Source organism: Procambarus clarkii, chromosome 16, assembly GCF_040958095.1.
Source record: "Procambarus clarkii isolate CNS0578487 chromosome 16, FALCON_Pclarkii_2.0, whole genome shotgun sequence".
NCBI lineage: Eukaryota > Metazoa > Arthropoda > Malacostraca > Decapoda > Cambaridae > Procambarus > Procambarus clarkii.
The window spans coordinates 40,495,219-40,518,335 of NC_091165.1; the positions used below are offsets into that span (position 1 = coordinate 40,495,219).

Consider the following 23,117-nt stretch of genomic DNA (forward strand, 5'->3'; position numbering starts at 1 on the left):
GATGCAATCCTGGATTTAAAGGTTCTCATAATTCACCTTATTATTTTCCAGTTGAGGATATGTTTAATTTGTTATGCTCATTAAATAAGAGGCCCACTGATATCATGATTTCAGATCCTTTACATGTTGTTTTCCTTCTATAAGATCTAACTGTCTTGTAACCTGTATTTTGTTGAAGTTCTTTATTCCTACCATACTTAAGTATCTGGAGCTTGTCACTTAAAAATATGATATTTTCATGTACTTGGAACATATGTACTAGGATGATATTCTGGCGCAGGGGTTTTGGGGTCTAACAAGGTCATGGCAGACCAGTATGTGGTTAATGTCCTGGCCCCTCATCATTCTTGTGTTGCTTTGGGCCATGTTTCCCAACCGTCCTCTTCATTTTAGTGTCTGCCATCTTTCCTCTCTGGTAAGTCTCCATAACTACCTAGCTTTAGGGAGCTACTGGAGAGAGGCGGGTTCCCAAGAAACCAGCATTTATTGTATGGAAACACTTCTGTCTAGTAGAGCCCTGGTGGCTCCCTGACACCCTGTCCAAACCAGTTGTGTAGGTTCATTAGTGTTTAGTTCACGCTTTCCTGGTGGAGTGGCGGAATGTCACTCACTTTGTGTATCTCTGCAAGGGTTGCCAGGTTCTGGCATTGGTCCCCAGCAGGCCAATCACAACTCCCCACAACAGATGTGACCTAGTAGCTAGGAGCAATCTCAGTGAGATAGTTTCAAGGAGCCACAGGGGCTCTACCACGAAGAGGCATTTCATTACATTCAATGCTAGTTTCTAGCAAACATTTTTACATGTGTGTGTAAACTAGAGACTAAAGTTGTTGCTTCTGACTCTGATACTAAAGTATAGTCAAAGCCATTCTTCCTTGCCCTGTAAGACTTTACATGACAGTGATTCCTACTTTAGATTAACCTAAATATAGATTGAAACAGATATAGAAACCTAAAATGGGAAACAAAGTAAATGCTGAATTACTTTTTATTCCAGAACCAATATACTAATGGCACCTTTGAAATGTCACTAAACACTGTCAGTTTAGCTTTACACTTTTAAGTTTCAATAAGATTTAAAACAAAGTAGACAAAGAAACTTGTGTTCATTGTCACAAAGTGAAGGACTGCTTCCAGAGAGACTGAAAGTCTCACTATCATTCAAGTGCTCAATGTAATTATTCCTCCATGTTACTGACTCAACCCATCTATGAGGTAGGTTATCTGTCTTGTAGATTCCACTTTACCTTTACAAGTCATCACTATATATCATGTGTCATACATTATACATGCCTCTATACCATTTCATATAAACTACTGTAATACATTGTACAAATAATGGCATTAAATTTAAACTATAGTGAACAACCAATGCTAAAATTCTCACCAAAAGCTCGTAGATTTCCTGTCTGGAAGTCTTCCATCAGCTGCAGGAGCCCTTGTTCAATCTGCCGCACATCTGCCACATCTGCCAGGAAGGTGTGATGCTGGATTGGCCGATCCATCTGACGGGCGTCTAAACCTCCCCTCATTCTGAGCCCTGGCCGCACTACTGGCCTGCTTAGCAATACTTTGGAGCCTAGATTCCCTCGGTTGCTTGCACCACCTCTGCCAGGTGGTGTAGGAAATGTAATCCCTAGGCTGTGTGGGGTAGTGGAACGTGCACTCCCTGGACCAGTTACGGTATAACTTGCCATAGGCTTAATGTGGCCTGTTACCCTAGAGCAAGCTCCAAGTATTTTAGCCTCTCCTCTGCCTGGCTGGGATCTAATGGAGGGTGTTAGGTTATTTTCCAAGTTTCCAGTCTTAGATTCTGGCTTATTTATTTGGAATCCCTTATTTACTGACCCCATAGCTACAACAAAGCCAGGAGAAGGTAAAGAGTGGTCCATCGGGTGTAGGATGTCTACGAATTGAGGAGCAGACAACGGTGAAGGGCGGGCGCAGGACAAGCCATGCAGACCAGTGCGGGGAAACAAATTGTCAGTAAGCAAACTAAATAACAAAATTAGCAGCAACAATGAGAAAGCAAAAAATGGAGAAACAAACAAGTGTCTAAATTATAGAAATATAAGCAATAAAACATTTAACGAGAAATTTATATATAACTCATTTCAATATTAAAAACTAGAAAAATTCAAATACTGTACTGTATACAGTATAACATAACTTAAACACTGTTAGATGTAAGATTAAAACATCAGAGTGTTTAACAATGTACTCAATATTTAAGGCCACCTTAGTAGGCACAAACAATCATCAATACTAAGACATATATACAGTACCAATCTGCTTAATAATACAGCTTTAATTTTTATTGAAGACTACACTTTATTAATCATACTGTATTCTGAGATAAGCTAGAACTCGAGAATAAATTTCTTCTACATCAAACACAAAATCATTTAGGGTAAAGTCACCTGTCTCCGAACACTTATAAAAGCTATTAACCCCTACAATGCAACTACAGTGTACCTGTATAATAACAACTGTCACCTCGCCTGTCTGTGAAAAATAAATAAAATAAAAACTAAATTGGTTCTCACAGAATGATACATTTACAGGCAAAATGTACAAAAAATAAAAAAAATAAATCTATGTGTATTATGCTTTCATGAGCAGTTGGAGGAAGCCAGGTGGCAGGGTTATGGTGTCAACTGACACCACAGGTGAGTGCTGACATATTCATGCACGAGAAGAGCAATCAAATGTTCAGTTTAGCTCATATTTATGTTCGTGGCTTCACGTATTAGTTTACACTATAATGTTTGTTTTGAATATTTCAATTTTGTACAATATTGTTACAAACAGTGACTGAGCAATGTACTAAAGGCCTACAATATAACGTGTACACCTATATTGCTCAGCTCGAAGAAGTGTCTTGCAACGCACTCCTTTGCTGCAATGTTACCCAGGCAAGGATTTAAACATTAGTGGGAAAGTTCGTCACATGGTGACCAAACCACATCAGGAAATAGAGAAACAATGATGTTTTGCTCCATCTTGGACCATTATCAATTTATGTTATACTACACAACTTTGATAATGGTCCAGGATGGACCAAAACTCTGTCGTTTCTTCAATTTCTGATGTGTGGTTTGGTCATCGTATCTTCCACCATGTTATTGTGACTCATCGTCTGCATCAATTCGTAATTTGCTAATATCCACAGAACAAAAACAATTACAAAATGAAATAATTTGTTCATGAGTTTGGGTTAACTGCATTGCATATATATATACAGATGCATTATAACCATATTGACATCACTGGTATAAAAACCATGCAATAATAGTGAAATTCAGAAAATGACAATGACCGCAGTAACCCAGGATAGCAACAAATGGCAATGACCGCAGTAACCCAGGATAGCAACAAATGGCAATGACCGCAGTAACCCAGGATAGCAACAAATGGCAATGACCACGGTAACCTAGGATAGCAACAAATGGCAATGACCGCAGTAACCCAGGATAGCAACAAATGGCAATGACCACAGTAACCCAGGATAGCAACAAATGGCAATGACCGCAGTAACCCAGGATAGCAACAAATGACAATGACCGCAGTAACCCAGGATAGCAACAAATGACAATGACCGCAGTAACCCAGGATAGCAACAAATGGCAATGACCGCAGTAACCCAGGATAGCAACAAATGACAATGACCGCAGTAACCCAGGATAGCAACAAATGACAATGACCGCAGTAACCTAGGATAGCAACAAATGGCAATGACCACAGTAACCCAGGATAGCAAAAATGGCAATGACCGCAGTAACCCAGGATAGCAACAAATGACAATGACCGCAGTAACCTAGGATAGCGAAAATGACAATGACCGCAGTAACCTAGGATAGCAACAAATGGCAATGACCGCAGTAACCCAGGATAGCAAAAATGGCAATGACCGTAGTAACCTAGGATAGCAACAAATGACAATGACTGCATTTAAAGGCTTACATTCTCACAGGATTATAAAATAGTTACATTCAATTCATTGCATTTTTTTCTTATGAATTGAAAGAAAATGTCATTTCATAAAGTGACATTAGAATGGACCCAGTACATACAACTTCCGGGGATAATAAAACAAAACAGCATCCAGTGATTTGTAACAAGGCCAAGTCCCTGGACATCTTAGTGATGGTTATCTTGAGGTTATCTTGAGATGATTTCGGGGCTTTAGTGTCCCCGCGGCCCGGTCCTCGACCAGGCCTCCACCCCCAGGAAGCAGCCCGTGACAGCTGACTAACACCCAGGTACCTATTTTACTGCTAGGTAACAGGAGCATAGGGTGAAAGAAACTCTGCCCATTGTTTCTCGCCGGCGCCTGGGATCGAACCCAGGACCACAGGATCACAAGTCCAGCGTGCTGTCCGCTCGGCCGACCGGCTCCCTAGAGAGCAAGACAATATCAACCATCTGTACTACCAGGGGTCCGGGCAGTACAGTCCAGTTTGTTCTCAACTCACAATCGAGAATTCCAGGCTCAAATCCCAGGCAAGACAGAAATGGTTGGGCGCATTTCCTATCACCTAATGCCTCTGTTCACCTAGCAATGAGTGGATACCCAGGAGTGAGTCAGCTTGTTGTGGGGTTGCATACTGGGCGGAGTCAGTAATTCGACCTTAGGGGAGAGGGGGGCTTATATCGAAGGGGCCTCAATATAAGCCTAACGTGTATGATACACTCTGGCTGCTTGTCCCCTACACAATGATTTATTATTATTAATTTTTGCAAGGGAATTTTGCATCTATAACCATGTATACAGTATTATTGACTATATTATAACTGCCTTTGTTTCTATACTATTAAGTTACACTTCTAGAAAAACAGATCTGATTCCAGGATCTTTGCCATTATTGTCCAAAGATTAGTATTTGGGGTGTCAGGTGCCAGGTATCCCAATGTTTGAAGGTTTGTTTCTCTCGAAGTGCTAAGAATTTGATATTATGGGAAATGGTAGCCGGGTGTGTCTAGACTCACAAACGTTCAGTATCTCATTTTCAACAATGTCAACGTTCAGAGAATCGTTTTTTTGCAATTACCGACTGTTAAGGTTCAGTATTAATATGCAAGACAGCACACTGTGTTTGGTATGTGTTGATGGCATTTTCAATTAATTCAAAGTTACTGCACTTGGTCTTAGTGTCCATGGACGAGTAATGAGATCTAATGAGACTGGCATTCGGACAGCATTTATTACCCATAATGAACCTCACTGTGTGTTTAACCCAGTGGATTCCTACAGTTTAAGGACAATACATTTGCCTGGAAATGACAAATTTAAAATTAAATAAAATGTAACCCCCTTAAATTTGATGATCCGCCAAAAAAAAAAAATCTTATGAGTTTTGTAAGAACCAGGCACTGAATCATGTAAAAGTTAATATTATAATGTTTATTCTACCAGTTTTCTGCGAGATTTCTTTCATGTTTCAATATTTTACTGGACTATGTTTAACGAGTTCCAGTTTATGTAGGCTCTATGTGCCAAGATCACCAATCATACAGAAGCCAATAGTTGTCCGGACACCTGCCACTTTACCCTATTAGGAAATTCTTCTATAAACATCATTTAATATTAATATTTATAATTAAAAAAAATAAAATGCTTTAAAATATACAAATTCCTGGGCTATTTCAATAATGTGGTGGGGAAACAAAGACATCAAGTGATGGGTATGGGATGCACATCAACATACATGCTAAGATTCCAGTAAGTTACTCAGGGCTTTACTCAAGGAATAAAATCACAACAAATATTTGGTAAGCCTACAAATGTTTGGTAGCACACTTGCTACACAAGAAACCTTACATTGGGAAGAGAATAAAAGCCTAGTACTTCAATTACACGAAGATTCTCTCTTATTCTGTACTTGGTAATGATAATAACTTTATAACAGAAAATTTATCTTTCGTCAATATATGTATATAGAATTTAGTCTTTCACTACTTGTATACAATTTTCTTATACCGTATCTGTACATTCAAAAAATAAATAAATAATAAATTTAAATAAATATATATGTATATGTATATATATATATATATATATATATATATATATATATATATATATATATATATATATATATATATATATATATATATATATATATATATATACAGAGCACCACTTGGTTTCCGAACTTTAGTTATCCGAAACTTCCAGTTTCCCGATTGGGGTTGGGGAGTCATGCTACCCGAACAAAGTTCGGGTAGGAAGGGGTCCACCAAGCGTCACGCCGGCTTGTGGTGGTGGGTGGGCGATGGTCCAGTTTGCCCACTGTGACTTCACAGATTCACGGCCTATTATTCCTATTATTTTGAATTGCCATAAGGCTGGAATGTTCATTCTGTGCTTTTGTTTTACATATCTGCACAATCAAGAAACATCTGTGCACCATGTTGGCTCCAAATGCACCCATTGCGTCAGTGATGGCTGACTGGTGGGTGGATGGACGATGGAACTTAGGTGGGAGGCAGTATGAATGAGGGGGGGGGGAGAATCAGTGAGAGAGGGGGGGAGAGAGATGCTAGGAGGGAGGGGGAGGTAGGGAGAGATGTTAGGAGGTAGGGAGAGATGCTAAGAGGGAGGGGGAGGTAGGGAGAGATGCTAGGAGGTTGGCAGGAAGGGATGGAAGTAGTGAGAATTAGGGAGGGAAAGGCAGGCTGGCAGGCACAGGCAGGCAGGCAGGCAGGCTGGCAGGCACAGGCAGGCAGGCAGGCTAGCTTGCAGGCAGGGAGTGAGTGGTAGTCACGCGGTTGAACCGCGTGACCTTGAGAGATGGGATGTAGGGGGGCGGGTGGTTTGTTGGTGGTGGGGGTGAGACCGGCTCATTCCCGAAGATAAGCCTAACACACACTACCCGTTAGCATGATGGCAGGGGGGGAGGCAGGCTGGCTGGAAAGGAGGCAGGCTGGCAGGCAGGCAGGCAGGCTGGCAGGCAGGCAGGCAGGCAGGCAGGCAGGCAGGCAGGCTGGCAGGCAGGCTGGCTGGCAGGCTGGGAAGGAGGCAGGCTGGGAAGGAAGCAGGCTGGCAGGCAGGCTGGCTGGCAGGCTGGGAAGGAGGCAGGCTGGGAAGAAGGCAGGCTGGGAAGGAGGCAGGCTGGGAAGGAAGCAGGCTGGCAGGCTGGGAAGGAGGCAAGCTGGGAAGGAAGCAGGCTGGCAGGCAGGCAGGCTGGCTGGCAGGCTGGCTGGCAGGCTGGCAGGCTGGCTGGCAGGCTGGGAAGGAAGCAGGCTGGCTGGCAGGCTGGCAGGCTGGGAAGGAGGCAGGCTGGGAAGGAGGCAGGCTGGGAAGAAGGCAGGCTGGGAAGGAGGCAGGCTGGGAAGGAAGCAGGCTGGCAGGCTGGGAAGGAAGCAGGCTGGCAGGCTGGGAAGGAGGCAGGCTGGGAAGGAAGCAGGCTGGCAGGCTGGGAAGGAAGCAGGCTGGCAGGCTGGGAAGGAGGCAGGCTGGGAAGGAGGCAGGCTGGGAAGGAGGCAGGCTGGCAGGCTGGGAAGGAGGCAGGCTGGCAGGCTGGGAAGGAGGCAGGCTGGCAGGCTGGGAAGGAGGCAGGCTGGCAGGCTGGGAAGGAGGCAGGCTGGCAGGCTGGGAAGGAGGCAGGCTGGCAGGCTGGGAAGGAGGCAGGCTGGCAGGCTGGGAAGGAGGCAGGCTGGGAAGGAGGCAGGCTGGGAAGGAGGCAGGCTGGCAGGCTGGGAAGGAGGCAGGCAGGCAGGCTGGGAAGGAGGCAGGCTGGGAAGGAGGCAGGCTGGGAAGGAGGCAGGCTGGGAAGGAAGCAGGCTGGCAGGGTGGGAAGGAGGCAGGCAGGCAGGAAGCGATATATGGGTGTTGAAGTGAACTGTGAACCACGTGACCTTTGAGAGTGTGTGTGTGTGTGTGTGTGTATGGGTTTGGGGTGGGGGTGGTGTGTCGGTGGTGGGGGGAGAGGGGGAGGTGTGTCGGTGGTGGGGGGATAGGGGGAGGTGTGTCGGTGGTGGGGGGAGAGGGGGAGGTGTGTCGGTGGTGGGGGGAGAGGGGGAGGTGTGTCGGTGGTGGGGGGAGAGGGGGAGGTGTGTCGGTGGTGGGGGGAGAGGGGGAGGTGTATCGGTGGTGGGGAGAGAGGGGGAGGTGTGTCGGTGGTGGGGGGAGAGGGGGAGGTGTGTTGGTGGTGGGGGAGGGACCGGCTGACTCCGTAAGCCTAACCACACTCCACAGACCTGTGACCCAGATTTGTTTCTTAAATGTGCAGTACATCATCGTATATTTTAGGCAGGATGTGCCTGCAGGCTGGCATGAAACATCCAGAGGATGTTTGCCAGACGTCTTAATAATCAGTTAGGAACAATTAAGGACTTTTATAAAGCGGATCAGGACTTCACTTATTGATGAGTACAAACAAAACACGGTCGCATTTACGCCATGAACCTGACGATTTTTTTCCCTAGAGTTTTTTTTCATAAATTTTTCGGAAAAATTTCTTTTTACATTTCTAGTTTATTTTCCCCCTCTATTTCTCGTATACGAACTTACATGTTAACCGACGGGTCTCGTCCCCAAGGGGTTCGGAAACCAAGTGGTGCTCTGTATATATATATATATATATATATATATATATATATATGTCGTGCCTAGTAGCCAGAACGCACTTCTCAGCCTACTATGCAAGGCCCGATTTGCCTAATAAGCCAAGTTTTCCTGAATTAATATATTTTCTCTAATTTTTTTCTTATGAAATGATAGAGCTACCCATTTCATTATGTATGTGGTCAATTTTTTTTTATTGGAGCTAAAATTAACGTAGATATATGACAAAACCTAACCAACCCTACCTAACCTAACCTATCTTTATAGGTTAGGTTCGGTTAGGTAGCCGAAAAAGTTAGGTTAGGTTAGGTTAGGTAGTCGAAAAACAATTAATTCATGAAAACTTGGCTTATTAGGCAAATCGGGCCTTGCATAGTAGGCTGAGAAGTGCGTTCTGGCTACTAGGTACGACACACACACACACACACACACACACACACACACACACACACACACACACACACACACACACACACACACACAACTTTGGAGTTGCAAGATATAATCCAGCTTAGGGTCCCAGATATTGTTGCATTATCAGAGACGAAACTTGAAGGAAATATAATAAATGAAGTCGTATTCCCAAGAGGCTATTCAGTTTGGAGACGTGACAGGAAAAATAGGAAGGGAGGAGGAGTGGCTGTACTGGTGAAAAAACACCTGAAGGTAAAAAGAGTTAATATTTGAAAACCCTCGAGATATTGACATAATGGCATTGCAGGTCTGGAATCAGGATGATAAGCTGATAATTGTAAATACCTACAGCCCACCAGCAAGCAACACATGGGCAAAGGAAGAACTGGATGACAAACGAGAGGGCCTCATAATGGTCATGAGAGATATTATTGTACAAGCAGATAAAGATAAATCACGACTGTTGATACTGGGGGACTTCAACTTTAGAGCAATAGACTGGGAGGCCTATGAAGCAAGAACGGAGGACTTTTGGACATGCAGATTTGTGAACCTCATTCTGGAGACATTCTTGTATCAACACATAAAGCAAGCCACAAGAATGAGGGAAGGAGATGTACCGTCAGTACTGGATCTAGTATTCACCAGGAAAGAAGAAGAGATTTTTGACATCCAGTACCTTCCTCCCTTGGAAAAGAGTGATCACGTCCTGTTAGACATTAAATATGCTTTAAGATATCATCTAGAAGAAAATGGGGATATTGAAACAGTTGATAAACTCGATTTAAGGAGAGGCAACTATGGGGAACTTCGAAATTTTTTTAATGAGTGTAATTGGACAGAATTGTTGCTAGGCAGGGAAGTAAATGAAATGTATGCCAAATTTTTAAAACTATACGAGGAAGGCACACAAACATTCATACCAAAACAGAGACGCAGGGCCAGAAAACAGGATTGGTTCGACAGAAATTGGGAGAGGGCAAGAGACCAAAAGACACAAAAATGGAATCAGTATAGGAAGAGGCCAAACCCCCAAACATACCAGCGATACAAAGATGCGAGAAACAACTATACAGCAGTAAGGAGAGAGGCAGAAAGAAATTTTGAAAAAGGTATAGCAGATAAATGTAAAACAGAACCGGGCCTATTCTACAAATTCATAAACAACAAATTGCAGGTAAAGGATAATATCCAGAGGTTGAAAATGGGAAACAGATTCACGGAAAATGAAAAGGAAATGTGTGAAACATTAAATGAAAAGTTCCAAAGTGTGTTTGTACAAAATGAAATCTTCAGAGAACCAGACACAATAAGAATTCCAGAAAACAACATAGAGCGGATAGAGGTGTCTAGAGATGAAGTGGAAAATATGCTAAAGGAGCTCGGGAAGAACAAAGCAGCTGGCCCAGATGGCGTTTCACCATGGGTTCTGAGAGAATGTGCATCTGAACTCAGCATTCCACTTCACCTGATCTTTCAGGCATCCCTGTGTACAGGAATCGTAGCAGACGTGTGGAAACAGGCTAACATAGTTCCAATCTACAAAAGTGGCAGCAGGGAAGACCCCCTCAATTATAGACCTGTATCATTGACAAGTGTAATAGTGAAAGTATTGGAAAAGCTAATCAAAACTAAATGGGTAGAACACCTGGAGAGAAATGATATAATATCAGACAGACAGTACGGTTTTCGATCTGGAAGATCCTGTGTATCGAATTTACTCAGTTTCTATGATCGAGCCACAGAGATATTACAGGAAAGAGATGGTTGGGTTGACTGCATCTATCTGGACCTAAAAAAGGCTTTCGACAGAGTTCCACATAAGAGGTTGTTCTGGAAACTGGAAAATATTGGAGGGGTGACAGGTAAGCTTCTATCATGGATGAAAAATTTTCTGACTGATAGAAAAATGAGGGCAGTAATCAGAGGCAATGTATCGGAATGGAGAAATGTCACAAGTGGAGTACCACAGGGTTCAGTTCTTGCACCAGTGATGTTTATTGTGTACATAAATGATCTACCAGTTGGTATACAGAATTATATGAACATGTTTGCTGATGATGCTAAGATAATAGGAAGGATAAGAAATTTAGATGATTGTCATGCCCTTCAAGAAGACCTGAACAAAATAAGTATATGGAGCACCACTTGGCAAATGGAATTTAATGTTAATAAATGTCATGTTATGGAATGTGGAATAGGAGAACATAGACCCCACACAACCTATATATTATGTGAGAAATCTTTAAAGAATTCTGATAAAGAAAGAGATCTAGGAGTGGTTCTAGATAGAAAACTATCACCTGAGGACCACATAAAGAATATTGTGCAAGGAGCCTATGCAATGCTTTCTAACTTCAGAATTGCATTAAAATACATGGATGGCGATATACTAAAGAAATTGTTCATGACTTTTGTTAGGCCAAAGCTAGAATATGCAGCTGTTGTGTGGTGCCCATATCTTAAGAAGCACATCAACAAACTGGAAAAGGTGCAAAGACATGCTACTAAGTGGCTCCCAGAACTGAAGGGCAAGAGCTACGAGGAGAGGTTAGAAGCATTAAATATGCCAAAACTAGAAGACAGAAGAAAAAGAGGTGATATGATCACTACGTACAAAATAGTAACAGGAATTGATAAAATCGACAGGGAAGACTTCCTGAGACCTGGAACTTCAAGAACAAGAGGTCATAGATTTAAACTAGCTAAACACAGATGCCGAAGAAATATAAGAAAATTCACCTTCGCAAATAGAGTGGTAGACGGTTGGAACAAGTTAAGTGAGAAGGTGGTGGAGGCCAAGACCGTCAGTAGTTTCAAAGCGTTATATGACAAAGAGTGCTGGGAAGACGGGACACCACGAGCGTAGCTCTCATCCTGTAATTACACTTAGGTAATTACACTTAGGTAATTACAAAAAAAAAAAAAAGAGGTTGTTCTGGAAACTGGAAAATATTGGAGGGGTGACAGGTAAGCTTCTATCATGGATGAAGAATTTTCTGACTGATAGAAAAATGAGGGCAGTAATCAGAGGCAATGTATCGGAATGGAGAAATGTCAAGTGGAGTACCACAGGGTTCAGTTCTTGCACCAGTGATGTTTATTGTGTACATAAATGATCTACCAGTTGGTATACAGAATTATATGAACATGTTTGCTGATGATGCTAAGATAATAGGAAGGATAAGAAATTTAGATGACTGTCATGCCCTTCAAGAAGACCTGGACAAAATAAGTATATGGAGCACCACTTGGCAAATGGAATTTAATGTAAATAAATGTCATGTTATGGAATGTGGAATAGGAGAACATAGACCCCACACAACCTATATATTATGTGAGAAATCTTTAAAGAATTCTGATAAAGATAGAGATCTAGGAGTGGTTCTAGATAGAAAACTATCTCCTGAGGACCACATAAAGAATATTGTGCAAGGAGCCTATGCTATGCTTTCTAACTTCAGAATTGCATTTAAATACATGGATGGTGATATACTAAAGAAATTGTTCATGACTTTTGTTAGGCCAAAGCTAGAATATGCAGCTGTTGTGTGGTGCCCATATCTTAAGAAGCACATCAACAAACTGGAAAAGGTGCAAAGACATGCTACTAAGTGGCTCCCAGAACTGAAGGGCAAGAGCTACGAGGAGAGGTTAGAAGCATTAAATATGCCAAAACTAGAAGACAGAAGAAAAAGAGGTGATATGATCACTACCTACAAAATAGTAACAGGAATTGATAAAATCGACAGGGAAGACTTCCTGAGACCTGGAACTTCAAGAACAAGAGGTCATAGATTTAAACTAGCTAAACACAGATGCCGAAGAAATATAAGAAAATTCACCTTCGCAAATAGAGTGGTAGACGGTTGGAACAAGTTAAGTGAGAAGGTGGTGGAGGCCAAGACCGTCAGTAGTTTCAAAGCGTTATATGACAAAGAGTGCTGGGAAGACGGGACACCACGAGCGTAGCTCTCATCCTGTAACTACACTTAGGTAATTACACTTAGGTAATTACAAACGTTCAGGTTTTGGGTTCAGGGAGAGTAAATCTTGCCTGACTGGCTTAATAGAATTCTATGACCAGGTAACACAGATTAAGCAAGAAAGAGAGGGCTGGGCGGACTGCATTTTCTTGGATTGTCGGAAAGCCTTTGACACAGTACCGCATAAGAGGCTGGTACATAAGCTGGAGAGACAGGCAGGTGTAGCTGGTAAGGTGCTCCAGTGGATAAGGGAGTGCCTAAGCAATAGGAAGCAGAGAGTTACGGTAAGGGGTGAGGCCTCCGATTAGTGTGAAGTCACCAGTGGAGTCCCACAAGGCTCTGTACTCGGTCCTATCTTGTTTCTGATATATGTAAATGATCTCCCGGAGGGTATAGATTCATTTTTCTCAATGTTTGCGGACGATGCCAAAATTATGAGAAGGATTAAGACAGAACAGGACTGTTTGAGGTTTCAAGAAGACCTAGACAAACTGAAGGAATGGTTGAACAAGTGGTTGTTAGAGTTTAACCCAACCAAATGTAATATAATGAAGATAGGTGTAGAGAGCAGGAGGCCAAATACAAGGTATCGTCTGGGAGAGGAAATTCTTCAGGAGTCAGAGAAAGAAAAAGACTTGGGAGTTGATATCACGCCAGACCTGTCTCCTGCAGCACATATCAAGAGGATAACATCAGCGGCATATGCCAGACTGGCCAACATACGAACGGCATTCAGAAATTTGTGTAAAGAATCATTCAGAACTTTGTATACCACATATGTCAGGCCAATCCTGGAATATGCAGCCCCAGCATGGAGTCCATATCTAGTCAAGGATAAGACTAAACTGGAAAAGGTTCAAAGATTTGCCACCAGACTAGTACCCGAGCTGAGAGGTATGAGCTACAAGGAGAGACTACGGGAATTAAACCTCATTTCGCTGGAAGACAGAAGAGTTAGGGGGGACATGATCACCACATTCAAGATTCTAAAGGGAATTGATAGAGTAGATAAAGACAGGCTATTTAACACAAGGGGCACACGCACAAAAGGGGACACAGGTGGAAACTGAGCGCCCAAATGAGCCACAGAGATATTAGAAAGAGCTTTTTTAGTGTCAGAGTGGTTGACAAATGGAATGCATTAGGAAGTGATGTGGTGGAGGCTGACTCCATACTCAGTTTCAAGTAATTACCTAAGTGTAATTACCTAAGTGTAGTTACAGGATGAGAGCTACGCTCGTGGTGTCCCGTCTTCCCAGCACTCTTTGTCATATAACGCTTTGAAACTACTGACGGTCTTGGCCTCCACCACCTTCTCACTTAACTTGTTCCAACCGTCTACCACTCTATTTGCGAAGGTGAATTTTCTTATATTTCTTCGGCATCTGTGTTTAGCTAGTTTAAATCTATGGCCTCTTGTTCTTGAAGTTCCAGGTCTCAGGAAGTCTTCCCTGTCGATTTTATCAATTCCTGTTACTATTTTGTACGTAGTGATCATATCACCTCTTTTTCTTCTGTCTTCTAGTTTTGGCATATTTAATGCTTCTAACCTCTCCTCGTAGCTCTTGCCCTTCAGTTCTGGGAGCCACTTAGTAGCATGTCTTTGCACCTTTTCCAGTTTGTTGATGTGCTTCTTAAGATATGGGCACCACACAACAGCTGCATATTCTAGCTTTGGCCTAACAAAAGTCATGAACAACTTCTTTAGTATATCGCCATCCATGTATTTAAATGCAATTCTGAAGTTAGAAAGCATTGCATAGGCTCCTTGCACAATATTCTTAATGTGGTCCTCAGGTGATAGTTTTCTATCTAGAACCACTCCTAGATCTCTTTCTTTATCAGAATTCTTTAAAGATTTCTCACATAATATATAGGTTGTGTGGGGTCTATGTTCTCCTATTCCACATTCCATAACATGACATTTATTAACATTAAATTCCATTTGCCAAGTGGTGCTCCATATACTTATTTTGTCCAGGTCTTCTTGAAGGGCATGACAATCATCTAAATTTCTTATCCTTCCTATTATCTTAGCATCATCAGCAAACATGTTCATATAATTCTGTATACCAACTGGTAGATCATTTATGTACACAATAAACATCACTGGTGCAAGAACTGAACCCTGTGGTACTCCACTTGTGACATTTCTCCATTCCGATACATTGCCTCTGATTACTGCCCTCATTTTTCTATCAGTCAGAAAATTTTTCATCCATGATAGAAGCTTACCTGTCACCCCTCCAATATTTTCCAGTTTCCAGAACAACCTCTTATGTGGAACTCTGTCGAAAGCCTTTTTTAGGTCCAGATAGATGCAGTCAACCCAGCCATCTCTTTCCTGTAATATCTCTGTGGCCCGATCATAGAAACTGAGTAAATTCGATACACAGGATCTTCCTGATCGAAAACCATACTGTCTGTCTGATATTATATCATTTCTCTCCAGGTGTTCTACCCATTTAGTTTTGATTAGCTTTTCCAATACTTTCACTATTACACTTGTCAATGATACAGGTCTATAATTGAGGGGGTCTTCCCTGCTGCCACTTTTGTAGATTGGAACTATGTTAGCCTGTTTCCACACGTCTGCTACGATTCCTGTACACAGGGATGCCTGAAAGATCAGGTGAAGTGGAATGCTGAGCTCAGATGCACATTCTCTCAGAACCCATGGTGAAACGCCATCTGGGCCAGCTGCTTTGTTCCTCCCGAGCTCCTTTAGCATATTTTCCACTTCATCTCTAGACACCTCTATCCGCTCTATGTTGTTCTCTGGAATTCTTATTGTGTCTGGTTCTCTGAAGATTTCATTTTGTACAAACACACTTTGGAACTTTTCATTTAATGTTTCACACATTTCCTTTTCATTTTCCGTGAATCTGTTTCCCATTTCCAACCTCTGGATATTATCCTTTACCTGCAATTTGTTGTTTATGAATTTGTAGAATAGGCCCGGTTCTGTTTTACATTTATCTGCTATCCCTTTTTCAAAATTTCTTTCTGCCTCTCTCCTTACTGCTGTATAATTGTTTCTCGCATCTTTGTATCGCTGGTATGTTTGGGGGTTTGGCCTCTTCCTATACTGATTCCATTTTTGTGTCTTTTGGTCTCTTGCCCTCTCACAATTTCTGTCGAACCAATCCTGTTTTTTGGTCCTGCATCTCTGTTTTGGTATGAATGTTTGTGTGCCTTCCTCGTATAGTTATTAAAAATTTGGCATACATTTCATTTACTTCCCTGCCTAGCAACAATTCTGTCCAATTACACTCATTAAAAAAATTTCGAAGTTCCCCATAGTTGCCTCTCTTTAAATCGAGTTTATCAACTGTTTCAATGTCCCCATTTTCTTCTAGATGATATCTTAAAGCATATTTAATGTCTAACAGGACGTGATCACTCTTTCCCAAGGGAGGAAGGTACTGGATGTCAAAAATCTCTTCTTCTTTCCTGGTGAATACTAGATCCAGTACTGACGGTATATCTCCTTCCCTCATTCTTGTGGCTTGCTTTATGTGTTGATACAAGAATGTCTCCAGAATGAGGTTCACAAATCTGCATGTCCAAAAGTCCTCTGTTCTTGCTTCATAGGCCTCCCAGTCTATTGCTCTAAAGTTGAAGTCCCCCAGTATCAACAGTCGTGATTTATCTTTATCTGCTTGTACAATAATATCTCTCATGACCATTATGAGGCCCTCTCGTTTGTCATCCAGTTCTTCCTTTGTCCACGTGTTGCTTGCTGGTGGGCTGTAGGTATTTACAATTATCAGGTTATCATCCTGATTCCAGACCTGCAATGCCATTATGTCAATATCTCGAGGGTTTTCAAATATTAACTCTTTTACCTTCAGGTGTTTTTTCACCAGTACAGCCACTCCTCCTCCCTTCCTAGTTTTCCTGTCACGTCTCCAAACTGAGTAGCCTCTTGGGAATATGACTTCATTTATTATATTTCCTTCAAGTTTCGTTTCTGATAATGCAACAATATCTGGGACCCTAAGCTGGATTATATCTTGCAACTCCAAAGTTTTTGACCTCACTCCATCTATGTTGGTATATACAATTTTCAGGAACATGTTCCCTTTTCCTTTGCTCTTTACTCCCCCTTCCACTACTGATCTTGTTGCTTTGTTTTTATGTACCATTTCACAAGCTTTCCAGTCCCTGTCACTTTGTAAAAAAAAGAATTTCTGTCTTCTTCATTTCTATCCCCATTTAGACGTTTTGCCTCAATTAAGTTCATTTTCAGCTTTTCTCTGTCTTCCTTGGAGAGGTCTTGTCTTATTGACCAAGATTTGCCAACCTCATCACTCTGCAGATTCCTGGCATTTCTTAGCACTTCCATCATGTTTTTCACTCCATTAAAGGTCACCCTTAAGGGGCGGTTCTTTTCTTTCTCATATTTTCCTATTCTTCTAAAATCACTGACATTTTCCTTTGAGCCTTCTCCTAAACCTACTATTTTCTCTATGATTTTCATCTCTTCTGCCGCTCGGTCCACCCTAGATGAAATTTCCTTCTCTAAACATCCAAAAATGATTATGGACTTAGTTCTATCTGCAGTGTTTTGTACCAGTTTACTGTTGGTAACCAGTTCTTTCCTAATTGCTTGCCTAATTTCTGCTTCTTGTTGGTCATTTCTGGTTTTGACTTCCGAACACACTTCTTTGATAGTCTCTTTCTCTTTTACAACTTGAGCATATGTCGCTTTTATTTCTTCTTTATACTTTTCTAGTTCTTTATTCACCTCCTCTATGTGAGTTGTCAGTGAAGTTTCCAGTTGGAGATCCTTACCTAACTCTATGTTAGCCCTTAGGCTTGCTTGGAGTTGTTCACCATATGAGTCTATCTTTTTGTTTATTTCTTCAAAGTCACCACACTTCACTTTCCATGCCTCATTTTCTTTCACTAGTTCCTTGATTTGCTCCTCCTGATTTGTTAGATATGAAGTGTAGATATGATAGAGCCCAATAGGCTCAGGAATCTGTACACCTAATCTGTACGTACGCCGAATCTGTACGCCGAAGAAATATAAGAAAATTCACCTTCGCAAATAGAGTGGTAGACGGTTGGAACAAGTTAAGTGAGAAGGTGGTGGAGGCCAAGACCGTCAGTAGTTTCAAAGCGTTATATGACAAAGAGTGCTGGGAAGACGGGACACCACGAGCGTAGCTCTCATCCTGTAACTACACTTAGGTAATTACACTTAGGTAATTACCTGTTGATTGACGGTTGAGAGGCGGGACCAAAGAGCCAGAGCTCAACACCCCCAAGCACAACTAGGTGAGTACAACTAGGTGAACTAGGTGAGTACACACACATATGTTGTTGAATATGACCGAAAAGGTAAGATTAATAATTCTACAACCCGTTCTCGCACTTGCTTACAGCAAATATTGGCTTATTTAATAAGTGCATATGTGACATACTAATTGATTATGAATATTTTAGTTTACCTTGAAAAGTTTCATAGAAAACACCGACCTCACCTAACCTTCTTAGTATGTTAAGATAAGCATCTTATTGCTTCTTAATTACTATTATTACTTAACCTATACTGTTGATAGGTTAAGTAATAATTGTAAATAAGAAGCAATAAGATGCTTATCTTAACATACTAAGGTGGTTAGGTGAGATCGGTGTTTTCTATGAAGCCTTTCAAGGTAAACTAAAATATTCACAATCAATTAGTATGTCACATATGCACTTATTAAATAAGCCAATATTGACTATAAGCATGTGCAAGAACTGGTTGTAATTCTAACACGAATCTTCTCAACATTTCTTATGTTTTTCTTCAGTCGGTGATAATAAAAATAACAATTCTCCAAAATTCATTTTTGGAGAATTGAAAGAAAAGGAAAGAAAAAGAAAGGTAAAATGCCATGCAACTTCTGAAGAGTCAACCAACACAACACTTGTACCCCCCAATTAGACTATTTTACAGGAACTTCTTTTCGACGGCTCATAAAACGGAGGAGAGGGTCCTGAAAGATATTGTTGATAGGAACATCATCCCTACAGACAAAAATCAGAAAATACAATTGATAATTAATTATAAAACCTAAAAAACGGCCAATCTTCTCATGAAAAACTCGCAAGACACCAAGCAGAAAGCTTTGAAGGAGACCAACGTCGTCTATGCCTTTAAATGCCCACTTGGGGACTGTAAGCCCCAAAGAACTCAGTATATAGGCAAGACAACAAGTCTCTTTCTAGGCGACTAACAATGCACAAGCAACAGGGAGCCATCAAGGAACACACAATCTCTTCTCACAACCAGACCATCACCAGAGAAATCTTAACAAACAACACAGAAATCATCGATAGGTTCGGCGATAGCAGGCGGCTTGACATCAGCGAGGCACTACACATCAAAAAGTCAACACCAGCAATCAACAGCCAATTAATGCACAACTATATTTTACCAACTATATTTTACTATATTTAACTATATTTTAACTATTTTTATTTTACCTTCAAGACTCCGAACCAATATGGAAGCAGCAAGAGGAAGTATGGGCCAATAGACCTTCTGCAGCTACTTCCACTCATATATTCACTTATTCAATTTATACCCATTGTTTCGTGTTCTGTCTTGTGTTTGTCACCTCACCCAAAACTTTTGTACCATATCACCTCATCCAATAGAGTATAAGTACGAAGAATTTGTGAGTAAATTAAGTCTTTGAAAATGTAATACGAATTACGAAACACGTTCAGGCGTCAGACAAGTAAAAAATGAATTTTGGTGAATTGTTATTTTTATTATCACTGACAGTGAAGAAAAACATACGAAATATTGAGAAGATTCGTGTTAGAATTATTAATCTTACCTTTTCGGTCATATTCAACAACATATGTTTACAAGAAAGACTGCTACCAAAATCTACTTATATATATATATATATATATACATACATCCATATATAAATATATATATATATATAAATATATATATATATATATATATATATATATATATATATATATATATATATATATATATATATATATATAAATATATATATAAATATATATATATATATATATATATATAAATATATATATAAATATATATATATATATATATATAAATATATATATAAATATATATATATATATATATATATATAAATATATATATATATATATATATATATATATAAATATATATATATATATATATATATATAAATATATATATATATATATATATATATATATATATATATATATATATATATATATATATATATATATATATATATATATATATCTTTCATTGAATATGACCGCATATTCTGTATTTATTATTTTCTGGTTTAGGGCTTCTATCCCTCTATTTTCTTAGCATCAGGGCTTAATTGAAATAGGAGTTCTCCAAAACTCATTTTCGTACTTTTAAGGTGAAGAAAAGAAGTGATTTACTATAGAGTGTATTACACATATTTGTATAATTTGCACGACGTTTCGAACCTCCATGGTTCATTCTCAAGTGAACAGATCTTACAATACTAGTTGATTTTATACCCGCATTAGGTCAGGTGATAATACAATGAAGGTGAAAACATGGGGGGATACATAAGGGATAAACATAGGGGCTGCAGAAGGCTTATTGGCCCATACGAGGCATCTCCTATCTAAACACAAAGATTAATCCAGTGTAATTGGCCTGTTATGTTGAACATTGTCTTCTGTGTTGGCATCGATATGTTCTTGTCTTGTCCTTACTCTCATGGTGGGTAGAGTAAATAGTTCCGTGATTTGGGTGTTCATGGTAGGTCGCTCTATTCTTATGTGAACACCCAAATCACGGAACTATTTACTCTACCCACCATGAGAATAAGGACAAGACAAGAACATATCGATGCCAACACAGAAGACAATGTCCAACATAACAGGCCAATTACACTGGATTAATCTTTGTGTTTAGATAGGAGATGCCTCGTATGGGCCAATAAGCCTTCTGCAGCCCCTATGTTTATCCCTTACGTATCCCCCCATGTTTTCACCTTCATTGTATTATCACCTGACCTAATGCGGGTATAAAATCAACTAGTATTGTAAGATCTGTTCACTTGAGAATGAACCATGGAGGTTCGAAACGTCGTGCAAATTATACAAATAAGTGTAATACACTCTATAGTAAATCACTTCTTTTCTTCACCTTAAAAGTACGAAAATGAGTTTTGGAGAACTCCTATTTCAATTAAGCCCTGATGCTAAGAAAATAGTTAGAGGGATAGAAGCCCTAAACCAGAAAATAATAAATACAGAATATGCGGTCATATTCAATGAAACATGTTTGAAAGAAAACCTGCTGCCAGTATACACCAATATATATATATATATATAAATATATATATATATATATATATATAAATATATATATATATATATATATATATATATATATATATATATATATATATATATATATATATATATATATATATATATATATATATATATGTCATACCTAATAGCCAGAACGCACTTCTCAGCCTACTATTCAAGGCCCGATTTGCCTAATAAGCCAAGTTTTCATGAATTAATGTTTTTTCGTCTACCTAACCTACCTAACCTAACCTAACCTAGCTTTTTTTGGCTACCTAACCTAACCTTACCTATAAATATAGGTTAGGTTAGGTTAGGTAGGGTTGGTTAGGTTCGGTCATATATCTACGTTAATTTTAACTCCAATAAAATAAAATTGACCTCATACATAGAGAAAAGGGTTGCTATATCATTTCATAAGAAAATTTTTTTAGTAAATATATTAATTCAGGAAAACTTGGCTTACTAGGCAAATCGGGCCTTGAATAGTAGGCTGAGAAGTGAGTTCTGGCTACTAGGTACGACATATATATATATATATATATATATATATATATATATATATATATATATATATATATATATATATATATATATATATATTTATATATATATATATATATATATATATATATATATATATATATATATATATATATATATACATACATACATACATACAGAGCACCACTTGGTTTCCGAACTTTAGTTATCCGAAACTTCCAGTTTCCCGATTGGGGTTGGGGAGTCATGCTACCCGAACAAAGTTCGGGTAGGAAGGGGTCCACCAAGCGTCACGCCGGCTTGTGGTGATGGGTGGGCGATGGTCCAGTTTGCCCACTGTGACTTCACAGATTCACGGCCTATTATTCCTATTATTTTGAATTGCCATAAGGCTGGAATGTTCATTCTGTGCTTTTGTTTTACATATCTGCACAATCAAGAAACATCTGTGCACCATGTTGGCTCCAAATGCACGCATTGCGTCAGTGATGGCTGACTGGTGGGTGGATGGACGATGGAGCTGAGGTGGGAGGCAGTAAGAATGAGGGGGGGGGGGGAGAATCAGTGAGAGAGGGGGGGGAGAGAGATGCTAGGAGGGAGGGGGAGGTATGGAGAGATGTTAGGAGGTAGGGAGAGATGCTAAGAGGGAGGGGGAGGTAGGGAGAGATGCTAGGAGGTAGGCAGGAAGGGATGGAAGTAGTGAGAATTAGGGAGGGAAAGGCAGGCTGGCAGGCACAGGCAGGCAGGCAGGCACAGGCAGGCACAGGCAGGCAGACAGGCAGGAAGGCAGGCAGGCTAGCTTGCAGGCAGGGAGTGAGTGGTAGTCACGCGGTTGAACCGCGTGACCTTGAGAGATGGGATGTAGGGGGGGCGGGTGGTTTGTTGGTGGTGGGGGTGAGACCGGCTCATTCCCGAAGATAAGCCTAACACACACTACCCGTTAGCATGATGGCAGGGGGGGAGGCAGGCTGGCTGGAAAGGAAGCAGGCTGGCAGGCTGGCAGGCAGGCTGGCTGGCAGGCTGGGAAGGAGGCAGGCTGGGAAGAAGGCAGGCTGGGAAGGAGGCAGGCTGGGAAGGAAGCAGGCTGGGAAGGAGGCAGGCAGGCAGGCTGGGAAGGAAGCAGGCTGGCAGGCTAGGAAGGAGGCAGGCTGGCAGGCTGGGAAGGAGGCAGGCTGGCAGGCTGGGAAGGAGGCAGGCTGGCAGGCTGGGAAGGAGGCAGGCTGGCAGGCTGGGAGGGAGGCAGGCTGGGAAAGAGGCAGGCTGGGAAGGAGGCAGGCTGGGAAGGAGGCAGGCTGGGAAGG

The 23,117-nt window shown here is 40.9% G+C and overlaps 1 protein-coding gene across 2 annotated transcripts in view; it reads right to left on the bottom strand.

The window, feature by feature from the left end:
- Window positions 1-23,117, bottom strand: part of LOC123760128 (uncharacterized) — a 59,365-nt gene that overhangs the window by 12,031 nt on the left and 24,217 nt on the right. For both annotated transcript variants that reach the window (XM_045745620.2, XM_045745619.2), the window contains exon 5: window positions 1,388-1,906. In XM_045745620.2, coding sequence (XP_045601576.1) covers window positions 1,388-1,906 — 519 coding nt within the window. The remainder of the gene's footprint in view (window positions 1-1,387; window positions 1,907-23,117) is intronic.